This window comes from Herpailurus yagouaroundi, unplaced genomic scaffold, assembly GCF_014898765.1.
Source record: "Herpailurus yagouaroundi ecotype Mexico unplaced genomic scaffold, PumYag 140, whole genome shotgun sequence".
NCBI classification, from domain to species: Eukaryota; Metazoa; Chordata; class Mammalia; order Carnivora; family Felidae; genus Herpailurus; species Herpailurus yagouaroundi.
This window is the reverse complement of record NW_024412395.1, coordinates 34100112-34119618: the sequence shown is the minus strand read 5'-3', so window position 1 is coordinate 34119618 and position 19507 is coordinate 34100112. Positions and strand designations below refer to the sequence as shown.

Here is a 19507-nt window from a genome sequence, read left to right as displayed (position 1 = left end):
GAATTTGCCAAAAGATATCGACCCTTGCGTATTAAGTTAGGAAGCCTTAGATTGTCTAGGAAGAGATAGCTCTACTTAATGTATGAAAAGACACTGTCAGCATATAAGTCAGGAAAGATAATTATGTGAAATCATGAATCCCTCTTGCCCTTTGTAGATTTATCAGTCAGGATAGCTTAGGTTCTGTTGTATTAACAACCTCCCAAATCTCTGAGGCTTAATGAAACAAAAGTTTAATTCTCATTCATGTTGAAAGTTCAACAGAGGTTGGTAGGGGGAGTCTTTTTGTCCTAATCACTTAAGGCCCAGTCTCAAGACACGCTTCCCAAATCGTGGAGGTGGAGAAAAATGAAGTCTGCAGAGTCTTGCACCAGCAATTAAATGTGGTAATTTAGAAGTGCTGATGTCATTTTGTCTCACATCTCATTGGCCAGAAATAGTCATATGACCTCACTGAAAGAGAATGGAACTAGAAAATTATATCTTGTAAAAATGAGAAGAACCAGATATAGTTGAGCCAAAATATCAATGAATGTAGTTTTTCCTGTCCTAGTGATCATCAATATTTGTTGTTTTGTTTGTTTGCTTATAGTTTTTTCAATGTTTATTTCTGAGAGAGACAGACAGAGACAGAGACATTGCACAAACAGGGGAGGGGCTGAGAGATAGGGAGACACAGAATCCGAAGTAGGCTTCAGGCTCTGAGCAGTCAGCACAGAGCCCAACACGGGTCTCGAACTTGTGAACTGCACGATCATGACCCGAGCTGAAGTCGGATGCCCAACCAACTGAGCCACTCAGGCGCCCCTGATCATCAATATTTGGATCACTCTTCTTCATACGCAAAATGCACTCACACCAAAAAGTTGCCCTAAGTCATAGCATCAAACTCAAAAGTGCATGAACTCTAGGCGGTGTGTGGTAGTTTTTATAACAAGTCTGAATGTTACTCCTCTTTTTCCCGGACCCCCCCCCCCCCCCCCCGGTATTCAGTAGTGGAACTGGAACAAGATAACTGCAATAAACTCTCTCATTTGGAGAAAGAGATCAATAGGAGACATATAGTGGCCTCTAGACCAAAGCCATTCTGCCATCTCCCTGAGTAGATATATACTCCATACACCCTGGGTGTGGAATTTTGATTAGGCCATGATTCCACTCTGGAAATTCTTCTCTTGCTCATTGTCCTCATAGTTGCTGGACATTCTTCTTTTTCCATTATCCTCCTTTACCATATATAGAATATATCCTTCTTGGAAGCTGAAAAGCTTGCTTACTGTGTACACTGTGATCAATGTGATCCATGTTTGGGACCAACGTTTTTAAAGTTTTGAACCATTATAGTCTCTTTACTCTGGCTGGTGGCTAGTTGGCTGGTACAGTTCAAAAACTTGGTAGGCGGCTTATCTATTTTTTGGGGTGAGCTTACCTGTGCTAACAGCCACACTGGCAGCTTTTTCTAGACTTCTTACAGTTGCTGTAATTCTCCACTTTCTTCCCTGTTCTTTTCTCTCCCTATCTTTACTTAATTGTGGGTATCAGGCCACTTTTAGTTTCTTTTCCCTTAGCTAGTTTGTCTAGTTGAAAGGGTTATTGAATTCAGAACATTAATTGTTTGTTGTTGCTGTTGTTGTTGTTGTTGTTCTGAGGGACCTTAAACCCGTTCAGAGATCCAAAGCTTGATTTGATCATTGATTTGAGCCTCCCAATAAAGCAGAGTTATAATCAGTCTTTGTTACTCAAAGGTGTTATCATTTGGAAATGAGCAGTATTTTTCCTTCCAATCCTACAAGTTCCCATATTTCTGGACTTTCTCTATATACTTTCATTCTGGCATTCAAAATGGCTGATTCTTTTCTAAGCTCATTTCTTTTTTATATTACTTTGTCAAATGCACTCAGTAGTAACAGACATATGCTACTAATTTTGTTTTTCACACCCTGTTTCAAAAAAAAACAACAAGCTAATTAGGTACATATCTGCCTTCCAAGCTATCACATGTGACAGTTTTACCAAATGTTTTCCACTGTATAATATGGATCGCCATCCTTCTAATCTCTGATAATTATTTTCTAATCACTTGCCAATTGTCCCTAAACCAAAGCCATGTATTTTAGATTGTGTCGTGGATTGTCTCCCCCCCCCCCCCCCCGGCCCGCTTTTGGCTAAAGCAATACTCCACTTCAGAATACCAATTCTGTATCAATCAGGATAGATTACATGATACTCATGTGCCAAGTTATCTCTAAATTTCAGAGACCAAAACACAAAATTTTACTCTTTGCTTATGCTACATGTCCATGATGGGTCAACAAAAAGAATGCTCATGGTAAACACGCAGGGACCCAAGCTAATGGCAGCCACCATCTTTATTGGTGTATATCATACCAGAGGAAAAGAGCTGTGAAGGGTCTTGAAGTGGTAATTAAATTCTTGGTCCAGAATGACCCTTTCATTCTCAACCAGAACTAGGTATATGGCCCCACCCAACCGTAAAGGAGCTTGGATGTACAATCCTATCATATGCTTGGAAGGCAGAAAGCCAAAACTGTACAGTAAATGGCATTAATGATATCTGGTTGGTATTGAAAAAAAAAAGATGCTCATACTTGAAAGATACACAAAATATAATGAAAATAATAAAAATTGTCAAAAATTCACACCCACATAATGGTAACATTTTTATGTCCTCCTTTCCAATTTTTTTTCCTAACCATATATCACATTTTATTTTGTGAACATACCCTATTTCTAGGGTTACTCTTTCCCTATTGTAGGATATTAAGATTGTTTCTAGTTTTTCACATGTATATGTGCTATGATGTGTATACATCCTTTTATATCTTTTAATATAAATCTTTTTCTGCAGTTCTGATCCTATTTCAAGGTGATAATTACTAGGTTCATAGGGTGAAGGATACAAATTCTTTTAAGGATCATGTGTATGGATACAATTGCTTTCAAGAAAGGCAGGCATTGGTCTATATTTTATTAAAAATGTAATAAGGACTATTTTGTTGCTCCCCTTTCTGCATTGAGTACTACTCCTTTAAAAGTGACTTTCTTTTTATGCTGTTTTTAGAAATCTTCACAATGTATGCTACATCTTTTGAAATTAGATAATTAACAAGATAGAGGTGAAATATCAATAATGGGTTTTGTTTTTGTTTTTTGGTATCACAAAAATATCCAGGAAAGTGTCAACCAATTTGATTTTCCTTAAGCTATGATTCAGAGAAAAGTACAGTGAGATGGGAGGCCCCATAACTGGGGCTGTAAGGGATTAAAATATTTTTTTGGATGCAGTTTCAGTAATAAGCTGCTAGAATTATTTTGGCCACATTTGGAGTCAGGCTTCCTCAAGGATTGTTTGGCACTTTAGGGGAGGAAACAACCCTCCTAGAGTCCTTGGCTGGATCTGGAAATTAAACTGACAACGCCAGATTGACAGGAGAAAAGCACAGAAATGTATTTAATATAAATTTTATGTGATGTGGGAGCCTTCATAAGGAGAAGAAGACTTCCACTTGTGCACTGTAACTTCAGTTCTTAAAGTGCAACTGCTAAGTGTAAGGATATGTGCATTTTCACACTTTTCACTACATTTTGAAAGGGGTCAAAATCCTTAGAAATGTTTGCACCTGTCAATGCTTGCAGCAGTATGGATTCTTCCTCACACTCTGGCCAACACTGGGTATTACTGCACTTTTTAATTGTTACCAACCTCATGGTGGAAACAAGGGATCTCATTATAATTTCAATTTGTATTTCTTTACTTAGGAGTGGAACCGAGCTTCTTTGTATTTGCCAGCCATTTGCCTTTCTTCTTCCTGCTGTCTTTGACTTTGAAGCCATGTATGTAGATTACTCGTGTCCCTCTAGGTGCCAGACTCTGAAGTCCGAATGGCTTGTGCAAGGTCAGCTAGGTTGACAGGGACCGAGCGCTTTTCAACCCGTGCCCTGTGCACCTGGCCGCCCCGCGACTGGCCCTGGGCTGGTGGGGGGAACAGGTGTGGCGTGGTGAAGAGTCCCACGAGTGAGGGGCTCACGAGTCCCACGAGTGGGGGCGCAGAAAGGACGGTCCAGATTCCACTGAGCGCGGGACAGACACAGCAGCGGGAGAAGCCCCGGAGTACTGCCGGGGATTCCTTCTGGCCCCTCTCCAGCGTGGTTTCAAAAGTTATGGGACTACAGAGGCAGCAGCCATCCCAGGTCTGAGCTTCACCCGGAGGCCAAGAGGCGCAGAGCAGCGGGATGCGGTGGAGGGGCAGGTTTTTTTTTGTTTTTTGTTTTTTTTTCCACATCGTCTCCAGGCTAGCGTCAACAAAGAACTGAAAGCAAAACCTTCTTCCGGCCAGCCTTGTGGCCTGTGCTCCGCTAGATTTGGGCCCTGCAGGCTGCGGAAGGCGCGTCTCTTCTCCGCCATGGCAAGTTACTTTTGTTCTGGCTTTTACCAGTCAGGGTCTTTCCCTTCCTGTTATCACGGTCCCACAGGAGCGCGCGGAGCCGGGCGGGCGGGGGTGAGAGGCTGTCGCCCGCGGCGCGCGGGGAGGCCCGGTGCTGGCGGAGAGCCACCTGCCGCGGAGGCCAACCCTCCGGCAAACCTTGCCCTGACTTTTCTGCACCTGCTCCTGTGGCAGTGTCGCGCGCGCTTGAAATTCATAGCAGGCTGTGCGAGACAGGCACAACTCCAAAGGGACAGAACGCCACGGTCGCCTCCCTCAGCCAGTGTCTCGTAGTCAGGGACACAGCTGTCTCGTCGAGGAGCAGTTTCGCAGGCTGTGTTTGGGCTTAACTGTTGCCTCCCACTCCTCCCACTCCTTGGGGAACAAGAGCGGAGAAAATTACCCAGAAATAGAGGCCGCTGTTTCCTTTTGAAAAGGGCCAGCAAGAAGGATTCGAGCCAAGGACTCAAGTTGGGAAGGGATCCTGATGTCTTGTCTGCATTAGTGGGAATTCTCTCTGGTGGCCTTAGTTCTTTTTCCAGGCACAAAGGGCTCTGTGTTTTCGCCATCTGTGCTGGCTAGCAAGAACTGTTAGCAAGTTCAAGATTGAGCCTTCTGTGTTCTTTCCATCAGGCGCTTGAAGGCAGTGGCAGGGCCTTTAGTTATTAGGGTCCCGGAAATGCCAAAGCAGTTGCTAGATTCCAGTATGATTTTGTTTATTGGTAGCAGTAAAGGCAACGTCAATGAAAATAACTGATTTTTTAGGGGCGCCTGGGTGGCGCAGTCGGTTAAGCGTCCGACTTCAGCCAGGTCACGATCTCGCGGTCCGTGAGTTCGAGCCCCGTGTCAGGCTCTGGGCTGATGGCTCAGAGCCTGGAGCCTGTTTCCGATTCTGTGACTCCCTCTCTCTCTGCCCCTCCCCTGTCCATGCTCTGTCTCTCTCTGTCCCAAAAATAAATAAAACGTTGAAAAAAAAAATTAGAAAATAACTGATTTTTTAAAAAAAGAAATATACATGGATGCAAGGAATGAATAATTATTTCTGTCTAGTGCCTTACTTACAAAAACAAAACTAACAGTTTTTCTTTATATCTTCTGGCTTTCTGACACTATGGTCTGAAGTATCTTAAAATATATCATTGATACTGGAAAATGTCATCACCTTAATACCTCTTGGCTAAAATGCTGGTCTTGCTTCAAAATCCTGTATCTCTGTGGTGACTGTTGCAAGAGCTATTTTCAAGACATCTCTTTTTCTTATTGCTGGATAGAAGAGGTTAATAGCTGTCAGGGAGAAGTTCCTTTAATTTCAAGGATAAATTAAATGCAGACACTTGAATAAAGAAATAATGGTGTTAGTATTGATGAAGGCACAGGTGGAGTAAGATTTCCTGAATTTAAATTTATTGAAAGTTTTTCTTTGACGTTGATGAAAAGCAAAAAGGAAGCTAATTTACTAGCCATTTAACCATTGAGGTTGGTGTGGACTATTAGAGCCAGATGTTGTATACAGACAAATCTCCTGTGAAGTAGAATTCCTGAAAAATCTCTTGTCATTTCTTTTCCTCTGCTAGGAAGAACTATTTTGGGATAATTATGTCATACCAGTTGGGACTAGGATGGAGGAGCACATATATTTTTACTATTTCCTATGCAATCTAGTTGTGAATATTTGAAAAAACTATGTTTTCCTCCATTAAAAGTATCTTTTGTAACAAATACTTGATAGATTATTATGAGTTTCATTTTTAGGAGACACTTTGTTTTATATGTCTCAACATGAGCCATTTTCGTCTCCTATTCCTCTGTCCCTTTGCTATTGTTGTGAACTCTTCTTTTGCATTTTTTTTTAAATTTTTTTTTCAACGTTTATTTATTTTTGGGACAGAGAGAGAGAGACAGAGCATGAACGGGGGAGGGGCAGAGAGAGAGGGAGACACAGAATCGGAAACAGGCTCCAGGCTCTGAGCCATCAGCCCATAGCCTGACTCGGGGCTCGAACTCACGGACCGCGAGATCGTGACCTGGCTGAAGTCGGACGCTTAACCGACTGCGCCACCCAGGCGCCCCTTCTTTTGCATTTTTAAATTAAATTTGACCATTAATTAAAATTTGACCTCAGCCTTCAAGGCTTTTCTTTCATGAAGCTTCCTTTGACTGCTTTAGCCAGAGGTAATCTTGCTTCCTAATCCTGGATGGTATCTATTGTATATTTTAGCATTTTATTTTGGATGGTCTTGTATCCTTCTCAAATCGTCTGTTTTCCTGTGTAGAGAAATATGTCTCCTTTTGTGTGCCTACCAAGCTCTGTTGAAATGATGTATTTATGTGTCTGCCTTTCTCTTGCATCCCTCTCTCATCCATAAGGTAGAGGCCTTTATTTTAAATATTGGTAATCCTAAAGCCTATCCAAGGCTATCCCCACATAATAAAGCTCAGTAAATTTTTATGGGGGAACCAAATTTTAGGGCACGGGGTATGTTTTATTTCTTTGTATGTGTCATCTATGGTACCCATTATATTGCCACACATAGAACACATGCTTAGTTATTACTGTATTTGTTAACTGATTAACTGTATTTTGTATTACTGTATTATATTAACTGTAGTATTACTGTATTTGTTAATTGACAAGACACTATATAGTCTAAGAAATTAAGTGTACACTGTGAACTTAAAAACACTTTTTCATCAGGTGCATTTTTGCCACCCGATTTTAACACTTTTTTTTTATTTTTAGTTTTTTAATTAATTAATTATTTACAACCGAAATCCACCAATTTTTTGAGAAAATGTAAATGCCATAAAATGAAGTGCAAATATCACCAAGTGAAAGAATCAACACCTAACGAAAGAATTACTAGAGCACACAGATGATTTTTAAGTACCTTGCAACATACTACTCAACACTTTTTAAAAAAATGTTTATTATTTATTTTTGAGAGAGAGAGAGAGAGAGAGAGAGAAGAGAGAGGCAGAGCATGAGTGGGGGAGGGGCAGGGAGAGAGAGAGACCTAGAATCCAAAGCAGGCTCCAGGCTCTGAGCTGTCAGCACAGAGCCGGATGTGGGGCTCTAACTCACAAGCCATGAGATCATGACCTGAGCTGAAGTTGGACTCTTTACTGACTGAACCACCCAGGCGCCCCTTGCCACCTGATTTTGACAACTACTAGCTGAAATACCAAAGAGATGCTGAGAGAGTATATATCCTTGGGGCAGGCATCATTGACTTTCATCATTTTCTGTTGAATTCCTACTATGATACATGAGGATTTCACTTAAGTAATATCTGCCTTTTCCTACCTTCCAAGTTTGAAAGTTTTAATATTATTTAAAAATTTCCTATGGCATATTTTTGTAGCTTCCAAAATATTCTTAAAATTTTGATAGAATGGCCTGCTTTTCAGTAGTGTAAGAGGAGATTATTTTTTTCTCAACTTCTGTTAGTTCAGCCTTTATTCTTAAATTGGCAGGGTTGAATGTTTCCATTTTATTCTGTAGTCATACTTAAATCTTAGTATTTCAGAGACTTAACAAAATTAGTCTAGGGGCGCCTGGGTGGCGCAGTCGGTTAAGCAACCGACTTCAGCCAGGTCACGATCTCGCGGTCCGTGAGTTCGAGCCCCGCGTCGGGCTCTGGGCTGATGGCTCAGAGCCTGGAGCCTGTTTCCGATTCTGTGTCTCCCTCTCTCTCTGCCCCTCCCCCGTTCATGCTCTGTCTCTCTCTGTCCCAAAAATAAATAAACGTTGAAAAAAAAAATTAAAAAAAAAAACCAATAGGAGTTTTTACATTATTTTGCAAATAGTAAATACTGTTTATAGCCGCGCCTAGTACTGTGCTGTGATTACTTTTTCTCCTTTTAGTCCAATGTCATGTGTATTTTTCCTTTTCCACTTGACAGGCAAATGTTCCCAGCAGCAGTGTCAATTGGACTGGCAATTTTTGGTACTGTATAAATTAATTCAAATCGTGCCACACTTCAGTTTGCTTATGATCTTTAGGTTGGAGTCCCTTCAAATGCCAGAAAGTAGTGGAGACTTGCTATAGGTGCCAGCACCCAGACTAGCAGGTCAGATTCTCCCTAAGTGTTCATTTAGTTTTTTTTAAGGTAAAATAATCTTTAAGTCATCTGCCCCGGCCCCTCTTCCACCCCAGCCACAGGTTGTCACCCAGCTGCCTTCACTGGGTGTGTGTGTGTGTGTGTGTGTGTGTGTGTGTGTGTGTGTATGCAGGGAGGGTAAGGAATGTGGAGAGACAACTGGAGAAGTTGTTTTGCCACTAGTTTTTCAACTGATCTTTCTGGTTTTGGTCCCTTTTTTCATTTCTGTTGTCACCTTTCCCATGAAACCCCCTTTCCTTGTTCAGGGTTAGATCCTTTTCTCTCTCTTATCCTTCTCATACTTCTATATATTTTCAGTCTTCCAGAAATGTGTCAACTGGGCTTATTCTCCTTTTTATTCTTATTCTTTACTTTTATTGTTTTACTTGCTGTTGGGATGGACAGGATGCTGTGTACTTAGACTGTCTTCTTGACCGGAGGTCAGAAATAGCTAGCTTACACCCAGCGAAATCCTATTCTGAGTACAGAGTCCTCTGAACTGACAGCCCTACACATCTTTGTGATCTGTTAGCCTTATGAGATATCCTGTCTTCCCTGGAGGTAATTTAGGATAGATTAAGTCTGAGCTGTGTTATAATCAGGCTGGACTACCTATGTAAGCACTGAGAACAGCTGATAGGCCCACTTCCCTAAATGGGCTGGGGAACAAATCAAAACATTGAAACCGAAGCCCTTTACCTGAATAATGTAAGAAGTTCGAAGAGAGTGAGCTCAGGGAAGGGTCTACTTGCAGTTGGTGCTCTGTGCTCAGCATAGTGGCGGGGTCTTCAATACCATATGCTCTTAGTTGTTGAATTTTATCTCACGTATGTGCCTGAAGGCAGGATTTACTTCACTGCAGCCCCACCATTATGGCCAGGGTTTTATTTATTTATTTTTTATGGGGCCCTTTTTTTCTAATTCTGACCAAAAAAAGTAGGGGATGTGTTTCATAGCGGGTTATGTGCTTTGGACTGTACAATTGAGAAAACATCTAGCCAGACACAAATAGACACTTTTCTGAAGAAGACATCCAGAAGGCCAACAGGCACATGAAAACATGCTCAACGTCACTCCTCATCAGGGAAATACAAATCAAAACCACACTGAAATATCACCTCACACCAGTCAGAGTGGCTAAAATGAACAAATCAGGAGACTATAGATGCTGGAGAGGATGTGGAGAAACGGGAACCCTCTTGCACTGTTGGTGGGAATGCAAACTGGTGCAGCCGCTCTGGAAAACAGTGTGGAAGTTCCTCACAAAATTAAAAATAGATCTACCTTATGACCCAGCAATAGCACTGCTAGGAATTTACCCAAGGGATACAGGAGTGTTGACGCTCAGAGGCATTTGTATCCCAAGGATTATAGCAGCACTTTCAACAATAGCCAAATTATGGAAAGAGCCTAAATGTCCATCAACTGACGAATAGATAAAGAAGATGTGGTTTATATATACAATGGAATACTACTTGGCAATGAGAAGGAATGAAATCTGGCCGTTTGTAGCAATGTGGATGGAACTGGAGAGTATTATGTTAAGTGAAATAAGTCAGGCAGAGAAAGACAGCTACCATATGCTTTCACTCATATGTGGATCCTGAGAAACTTGACAGAAGACCATGGGGGAGAGGAAGGGGAAAAAAAAGTTACAGAGAGGGAAGGAGGCAAACCATAAGAAACTCAAAAACTGAGAATAAACTGAGGGTTGATGGGGGGTGGGGAGGGGAAGTGGGTGATGGGCATTGAGGAGGGCACCTGTTGGGATGAGCACTGAGTATTGTATGGAAACCAATGTGGCAATAAATAATATATATATTGTATATATATATAAATATATATAATATATAATATATAAATACTACACATATATAAATTATATATAATAAACATATAATATAAATATATAATATATAAATATATATAAATATAAATTTATTTATAAATTTATAAATATAAAAATATATATAATATAAATATAAATATATATAATATATATACATTATATATATAAAGAAAACATCTAGCCATCTTCAAACTACCATATTTTGTGGTTGGCTTGACTTGTTTTCAAACTTAAATTTTTACAATGTGTATTTCTTGATCTCTTCCTTTGTGATTGCTATTACTTTTAGGCCTTTCTAAAATCAGGCAAATATTAACTAATGTTTTCCATTTATAAAAAAAATTGAGTTCACTTTTTACATTGTACCCCTCAAATTCATGTGGGGTTTATGTTGGTATATGACGTGAGGCAAGGATCTGTCCTTTTTTTTTTTTTTTCAAGTGTCTGATCAGCTATACTAGCACCTTTATTGAATAAAATATACTCTCTTCCACTGGTGTGTGATGATGGCTATATTAAGGAGAATCTTATTTTTGTATTTAAAGAGTATCCTACTATTGTTCTTACAGGCATCAGTTTTGAAAGGCAAGGACTCCAAAGCTTCTGAAAGAATGGTTGAAGTTGCTGGTCATCCGGTTGGCCTTTTTAATGATCAATTACTGACCACAGTAGTGAAGACTCACTTTCAAGATATTAAGAATAAAGGCGGAGTTGTTGAACATGTGATACATCCAACAAGAACCAGGGGCAGGGGAGTTGCAAATGTGACATTCAAAGAGAAAAAAGGTATTTCCAAATCAAATTTTGTAATTTTAGAAATACTTCTGTAATGAAATCAAGAACTGAATTTCATTAAAATGATTCATGGGATTGGTAGAGTTTAAAGTAGCATTTTGAAAATATTATTCTATTCTGAATATATTGGTACAATATTGTATTAACAAGAATGTATGTGAAAATGGCTCATGATAAAGTTGTTAGCAACTGCCAAATTCTTGAAGAATTCTTTCTATATTTAGAATCTGTCTGGATCTTGGGATGAACGTGATGCATTTTATTGTAGAAAACTTGTAAAATACAGAAAAAGAAATGAAGCCCCCAAGAATCTATAATCTCACAAATATGATCACTCTGAATTTTCAAGTGGCTTCAGCAATATAGTCATACCATTAGCTTCTCTTTGTTCAAACCTAAAAAAAGATATTCTAATATAGCATCACCTTTATCACCGGTAAAGTTGGATTGGATGAATAGCTTGGATCTGAGATCAGATTGAGCCATTCTGTTCCTATCCCATCCCTGACATAGGTGAGGAGGTTGGATCTGCAGGGGATATTCATCCCTCCAGCCTCATGGAGAGGGGCAGCCTTCTTTACAGCTTAGCAACTGGCAAAATATATTGCCAAAGAAAGATGAGTCTCCATGCCAGCGTCTTGGAGGTAAAATACTCTATGGGGTTAGAAGCAGAAGAGAACTTGCTTTTCCTGAGGGAAGATAGGTTCTAGAGAGAAACCTAAGACTATAGATTATAGCACCTTTACCTGTCACCATAGTTAAGTCATTCCTTCTCAATGGGGATGTTATGGTAGGGAGCATGGGAAGGGCTCCTTATTATTTCTCTCAGGGGATTGTTGTGTTTTTGGAAGTTAATATTTTAAACGTTCAACTGGTAACATTGAACCAAAGAGAGAAAGGGAAGGCTCATTCATTCATTTGTTCACAAATATTTTTGACTGCTTATTATTTACCTGGCACCATTCTAGGCCTTCAGGATACGGCAATGAGTGAAGCAGGCAAAATGTTTTCTTTCATGAAACCTACATCCGTGCAGGTGGACAGATAATAAACTAGCAAATAAATGAATATATAATATGTTGGGTGCTTGATTAATTTATATATTTATACATTATATATTTATCTTTATGTTTATACATTTATTTGTATATATTAACATGTAATGAGTGCTATGAAAAATATAAAACAGAATAAAGGGATACAATGTGATGGAGAGTACTGCTTTATTAGATAGAGTGGGTGGGGAAGTACTCTTTAGGTGACATTTGAGCAGAGACCTGCATGAAATAATGGAATGACTCATGCAGATAAGGGGGAAGAACATTCTAGGCTAAGGGAAGGACTAGGAAACATTTTCTGAGAGGGTAGCATGCTGGGCATTTTAAAGACAGCAAGGCAGCCTGAGTGGCTGGAGTGGGGTGAGCAAGGGAGAGAGGAAAAGGAGATATGGTTAGATGGGTAGCTGGGAACCAGATAATGTTAAACAGCCTATAAGTCAAGGCAAGGTGTCTGGATTTTATTCTGGGTGAGATGGAAAACCATCGGTGGGTTTTGAGCAGATGACTGATAAAATGTGACTGCCCTTTCTTCGGTGGTGGCTCTGGCAGCCACGTGGAGAGCACGAGTTCCTGGTCATCTCTGGTTTTGACTAGGGTGGTAACAGGGCTGTTGACTGGGAACTGGTGGCCATTCAGGATTTGCTGATGGATTAGCTGTCATTTTCTGAGATGTGGAACACTGGAGGAAGAGTACTTTTGGAAGGGGAATAGTTATCAAGATTTGAATTTTGGTCATTGAGATGTTTATTAGGATAATAAAGTAGAGATTTCCACTGGCAGATGAAAGTGGAGGCCAAAGAGAATTTGGAAATGATGCATTAAAAAAATCTTTTTTAAATGTTTATTTATTTTTGAGACAGAGAGAGAGAGAGAGAGAGAAAACATGAGTGGGGGAGGGGCAGAGAGAGAGGGAGACACGCAATCTGAAGCAGGATCCCGGCTCTGAGCTGTCAACACAGAGCCTGACGTGGGGCTTGAACTCACAAACCGTGAGATCGTGACCTGAGCCGAAGTCAGATGCTCAACCAGCTGAGCCACCCAGGTGCCCCAGAAATGATGCATTTAGTGATAGTATCTAAAGTGGTGGGATTGTTGAGATAACTCTGGGGTTGGGTGTATGTTTGCAAAGAGGTATAAGTCCTGAGGCCTGGGGCATGCTAACATCTAGAGAATGAGAAGAGAAGGAGAATTAGCAAAGGAGACCATGAATTAGAGGAGAACAAAGACAGTGTGGTATTCTGAATTTAAGAAGGTGAAGTCTCCTTATGGCCATAATTAATAGAGGGAAGATTTACTTTTAGGTTTTTGTTTTCTATTCGTATATACATTCATATATATACACACATGTATATATATACACACACTTGTGTGGTTTTAAAAATATGATTAGGATCAAATGTACACATGAAATCAACTTTAATCTGTTAAAGTAGAAGGGAAAACTATTTAAGTGTTGAATTTAGAGGAAAATGAAAAAAATCTTAGGCATGTTGAATAATAGAGTTGAACATTTCTATTATTAATAATTAATTATTAGTGTGTCAGGCTGCAAACACTTCTGATGGCAGTGTTTCCACTTAGGTGCAAAGAATGTCAGCAGAAAACCGAAACACTGTCAGGCAGAAAAGGTTGGACCTGCTCAATTCACAGTCTCTCATTTTGGTGAAAAGGTAAGGTGTGATGCCTACAGTCCTGGATCCTGTTTCTTCTGTGTGTTCCCTACACAGGAGACACAGAGCACTCTCATCTCACGACTCCTACAAAAGAAAATGCCAACTTGCTAACCTGAGTGCTAAACACCAAGCCTGTGTCTTGAAATTTTTGGCTTATTGCCTCATCTGTTTCATGTTCCTATGTGTGCCTTTTGATGCTTTCAAAGTGACACAGAGTTTTTATGCTTATATGGAGGATGTCAGGTAGATACCTAAAGACTTATTTTCAGGAAGAAAAAAAAGTAGGATGAACATTAAAAAGGAGCTTCAAAGAGGCAGGAAAGGTAGAATTAAGAGGAAAAAGTTAAAATTCATTGGTCTGAAACTATTCACTGAGAAACACAGGGTTCTGGGCCGTCATCTGATGACCTTAAGTTGGAGGACTCTCCAGGGGAACTCCTGTCCATAGAGAAGAACCAGAACATTGTGTATCTGTACCTCATAACAGTGTATGGATTTTGCTTAAGACTTTGGTTCAAATAACATTCTGCCTCTAAAACATATTTGACTAGCTCTTTTTGGGAAATGCACTGAGGGACCGGGAATCCCAAATTGAACATTATGGCCTTGATGGGGTTGTGAGATCCCTGCTGTGGCGCGCGAAACTAGTCTGTGCTGGGCAGGCGGGGTTTGGTTTAGGGCAACTGCTGTAGAGATGGAGAAAGTGGCAGGAAAAAATGTGTTTATGTTGTTCACTCCCCTAGACAGTGCTGTTTTCATTTCTCTCTGTTTAATTTTAGGTCTTCAGCTCTGTAAAAGCTATCCTCGATCTTTCTGTTTTTCGGAGTCAAGTCATTCTAGAAAGTCTGGTAACGGACCTGACAAGGAAAATCCCAACTTTATCCTTCAGTCCTCTGGAACCCAATGGAAGAGTCTCTGTGCAAGGGTCATTTCTGGATATCCTGAGGCTTAAAGAAACTTTGCTATTAAAAGCAAGTTCTCTTTTAGAAAAAAACAGGAATTTTATCAGTGAGGAGAAGTGGAAAAGCCAGGGCCCCAAAAGGGATCTCCAGAGAGGCAGTAACTCCTCAGAGTCACCCGGGTCCTCAGTACCTGAGACCACTACGAGCGGAGAAACACTTGTTCTCGATACAGATGTATTCCTTTATCTGAAAAAGAGCAGATTTTATGAAAGCACATTGAAAAAATGTCATGTTTTCTGTCAGGAGAGAGTGGATGGTGAAATCACCACAATCTGTATAAGAAATGCTCAACAATGTTCTCACCCAAACAATGCAAAGCTTGTGAAAGCACTTATTGAGGAATATTCACTTGCTCTTCACTTTGAGCTTAAAAAAGAGACACTTCTTTTGAAAGGAAAGGAGAATAGAGATAAAAGAAGGATTAAGTCGGCCTGTGAACAAGTAAGTTTGAGGTACCCTAAGGTTCTGATTAATTTTTACGAGACGCACATTGATATTATAGGATCTTCTTCTGACACATACTTGCTTAAAAAAGAGATCATGAAATTAATAAAGCTAAAAAGTTAGGTAATAAAATCTCAGCAATACTGATAGTGGCAGTCACTCTCCCTTACTGAGCAGAGGCGATGCTGTGTATGATGCACATTAGTCATTTAATCCTTACAACCATCCTTCATTGTAGGCATTGCTATCCTCGTGTTCTAGGGGAAGAACCTAGGATTTGGAGAAGTTAAAACATTTGTCCGGAGTTATTGAGCAGGCAAAGAATGGGGTTAAACTTGGCCTATCTGACTACAAAGATAATATCTAAGTCTTAAAACTTTGAAAAAAAAATCTCATTAAACTTTGAAGAAATCTCACTCTCCCTGAAACCCCAAATTCTTAGAATGTATCTTGCTCATCTCAAAGTAAACAAATGTGATTGTGATGATGTGAACTGTTTAGATGAAAAGAAAATCACAAGACAAATCTCTCTCTATGTTTTCATTTTTCTTAGCCATCTAAATCCCAAGTATTTCCATCTTTTATTTAAAAAAATCGTTTTTAAGTTTATTTATTTTGACTCTACACTGTCAGAGCCTGCTTGGGACCCAGTGTGGGACTCAAACGTATAAACCTTGAGATCATGACCTGAGATGAAATCAAGAGTCGGAGGCTTAACTGACTGAACCACCCAGGCACCCTGTATTTCCATATTTTAGGATACAATATTTCATTGTTGTTTTTGTCAATGAGAAATTGCTCTTTACATCAAGTGCCCAATAAGATGTCTTTAAATTTAAAAAGTGCTTCATTTTTATTTTGCTCCTAGGAGTTTGTCTCAGTCTGGGTTCAGTCAGGAGAGAGAAGGCACGCAGTAATATGAAAAGGGAAAGTTTAATATAAAAAATTGTTAATTGTAATAGGGTATTGGAATAATGAGGAATTGGCTAGGAAGAAATAAAGAGAACTCTAAAAAACATAGGAATAGCAGATTTAAGAAGAGTTTAGGCAGAGCACCATGGAAGAGTCCCCCTCGCCCCCCATCCCAGGACTGAGACCTTGCTGGAGGGTTTGTGCCAGGGGATCTTGCTGGAAATCCATCCTCTAGGTTGCTGGAGGAATCTGTTCAGAGGAAGTGTCTCACCAGAGACATTCCATTACAAAATGCGTTAGAGTAGCTGGGGTAACCTGCTAGTCACTGGGTGCTAATGGCCACCGTGCACTTATAGGGCCTGGGGAGGCCTTGTGTGCTGGCGGCTGGACACCGGAGCAACTGTCCATGCTGCATGAACCTGATGTTGGAGAAGCTGCCTGTGCCGCAGACGTTGGGTATCGGGGGAAGTTTCTTCTGCAGAAAAACCGGATCCCTAATAGCCTGCCAGCTGAACAAGTTGGAGTAGGAACAAGACTTTTGTCCTGCAGTGTCTCTCCAGCGCCCTCTACTGAGAAAACAACATCCTATCAGCTATAGAGGAAAAATACTTAAGGGTCCCAGAACCATTTTCACAGAGAAGGCACATAGGATGAATTGAAAGCAGAGTCAATAAGTTGATAACTGGCAGAGTTTAATGAGATACCTACTAAAGCTTTCATTACTATGACAAACTTAAAATCAATAGAATAGTCTTTTTTTTTTAAGGAAATAGAAGTTTATTGAATCCACCGCAAGGGTGCGCAAGGGAGCCGCAGGCAGGACAGCAGAGGAGAGGCTGTGTGCCTAATACCAATAGTCTTTAAACAAAGAACTAGGTTACAAAAATGATGCTCATTCCATATTCTGATAGACTTTGATTGACAAGTATGGATATAGCATCTTCTGCTTGAGGAGATTATGTATTTCAGACGTTTTTTACATATTGCTGTGTATTTTAGAGTTAGTTTAACAGCACTTTCCTTATAATATGCTACTTTGTGTAACCAATTTCTATCTTTAATAAAAACTGACATTTTTTCCCAAAGTGGTAGTAGTGACTTATTAAAATTTATTTTTGAAGGTTAGTGATGCCCAGGCAGATGGTGTGAATTCCATCTCGTTGTCAGGCCTAAACTCTGTTGTATGTCTTCCACGGGGGGAAAAACCTATCATTTAAGTAGATAATAAGCTGATACTTTTCAGAGAGGCTGCAGTAGTGAACGGAGCCATTATCCAGAAGCTTCAGATCCAGATGGACAAAGGAGAAGAATGGGAGAAAATGTTCGGAGGTACTTGGGTAAGAGAAGCATTCAGGAATTCTTATTGAGCTCATCCTCTGGGACAATCCTTTTACGGGGTTCTGGAGACAACAGTGGGATGTAAGACAGCTATGTTCACTAATTTCTTAGAAGTTATTGCTTGGTCTGACAGAGAAGGCAAACAAGCCATTACCTTAGTGCTTGCTGTAGAAGTAGCTGGGATAGGGTAGAGGGGGTGTCAATTCTTTCCTGGGATATGTTAATAATTTTCAAGTTATTAGCATAATTTTCATAAAAAAGATAGTGAGCATGTGTCAAAGCTTTATTTACCTTATTATTGAGGAGTGAACTAGCATAATGACATTACTGTTTCAAAAAGAATATGAGTAATAGAATTTAAAAATCAGTAGCGTGTTAAAGATTGCTAAATGGGAAACAAAGCTGATCAATGTTCAATAGTGTTATAAAACTGTGATTTAGGGGTTGTTTTCTCTGCTAGCCAGAAAAATAATCACACTTTATCATGTTTTTTTTTTTTTGAAGTTAAAATTCTAACTGTACAGAGTAGTAAAGTGTCAGTGCCCTAATCAATTGCAATAATTAAGTGAAACAAAGTTACATTCCCCAAAAGAGATGACCCACGAGTGGGCTTATTGGAGCATGTCTAGCGAGGCATTAAAGGGTCACATAATTATTTTTTGCCTTATTTCTGTGTTTGAGTAATTTTCTTTAATAAGGGTCAGAAGAAGCTTCCCAGAGGCAAAGAGCTGATGGATGGGTGTTAGCCAAAGGGATGAGGAGGGAGGGCAAAACAGCACTTGGTTTGGTAGATGAACACCAAGTTTAGGGATGCCTGACTTTTGACAACTTAGTTTTTGGGGTTTTTTTTTTTTTTTTTTTTTTTAGAATAACTTAAAATACTTTAATTGACAGCTTAGTGTTTACAAATTTTATCTGATGGACAAGATTTCCTTGATTTGTCATTAGAGAGTCATATATACAAATGTCCAATTTCCTTTGTGAATTTCTTCATATAAGCCATGTTGGTGACAATGTATGGAGTTCCCAAAGACAGTAGTTTAAGAAACTTAACTCTCCTGCCTAAATTTCACTACTCTAAGGCCATTTCCTGGTATAAATACTGGCCTATGAAATTAAAAACCCTTTCAACTCCAGTGGGCTCTGTTCTATACTCTCCACTGACCCCTTCTCTCTCATTTTTCACTTCTTCCAAACTGAGTGACTGTGGGAAATTTCCTTACCCCATTAGCTTCAGTGTTATCAGCTAGTATTGTGAGTTTTTAGAAATCGTAGCAAGTAATACATATTCAAAAATAGTAGTTATTATTCTAAGAACTTGATAGTACCAACACCCCAAGGAAAGCTCCCTCTGCTTAGAATGTCTCATCTCAGGGCTGGAGCCAACATGTGACTCAAGCTAGAAAACCAAGAGTTGTTTAGACTTCTTCCCCTTCTCTCCACTACCTTAGATCAGGGTCATGTCATTTCTTGCCTGGTTTAGTGGGTTGAATAGTATCCCCTCACAGTTCATGTCTATCTGGAACCTCAGAATGTAAACTTATTTGGAAATAGGGTCTTTATAGATGTGATTAGATAAGATGATATCTTACTGGATTGGAGTGAGGCCTTATCTGTTGTCCTTATAAGAAAGGGAGAGGACACAGAGACTCAGAGGAGACAGAGGAAATGTTCACGTGACAATGGAGGCTACTGATGTAGCTATAAGCCAAGGAATGCCAAAGATGTCTGGGAACCACCAAGAACCGGAAGAGTCAAGGAAGAATTCTTCCCTAGAGTCTTCAAATGGATCACGATCTTGCCATCACCATGGTTTTAGACTTCTGGTCTTCAGAATTGTGAAAGAATAAATTTCTGTTGTTTTAAGCCACCAACTTTGTGGTAATGTGTTATGGCGGCTCTAAGAAACCAATACACAAGCCTTTTTTCA

General features: G+C 39.9%; 1 protein-coding gene across 2 annotated transcripts; it reads left to right on the top strand.

The window, feature by feature from the left end:
• Positions 1-714: 714 nt before the first annotated feature.
• On the top strand, positions 715-15852 carry RBM43 (RNA binding motif protein 43). Of its 2 annotated transcripts, none has more exons than XM_040475029.1 (4): positions 715-4427; positions 10965-11181; positions 13830-13918; positions 14701-15852. In XM_040475029.1, the coding sequence occupies exons 1-4, from the start codon at positions 4425-4427 to the stop codon at positions 15448-15450; spliced, it is 1059 nt and encodes a 352-aa protein (XP_040330963.1). In that variant the 5' UTR covers positions 715-4424; the 3' UTR covers positions 15451-15852. The 2 variants fall into 2 exon arrangements, with proteins under 2 accessions (XP_040330963.1, XP_040330964.1); XM_040475030.1 differs by lacking the exon at positions 715-4427 and adding an exon at positions 8266-8516.
• Positions 15853-19507: the final 3655 nt, after the last annotated feature.

Excerpts from the sequence above, each read along its gene's own strand:
- RBM43 (XM_040475029.1), top strand. Across the intron at positions 11,182-13,829 it reads GACATTCAAAGAGAAAAAAG|GTGCAAAGAATGTCAGCAGA; the intron begins GTATTTCCAAAT and ends GTTTCCACTTAG. Across the intron at positions 13,919-14,700 it reads TCTCTCATTTTGGTGAAAAG|GTCTTCAGCTCTGTAAAAGC; the intron begins GTAAGGTGTGAT and ends GTTTAATTTTAG.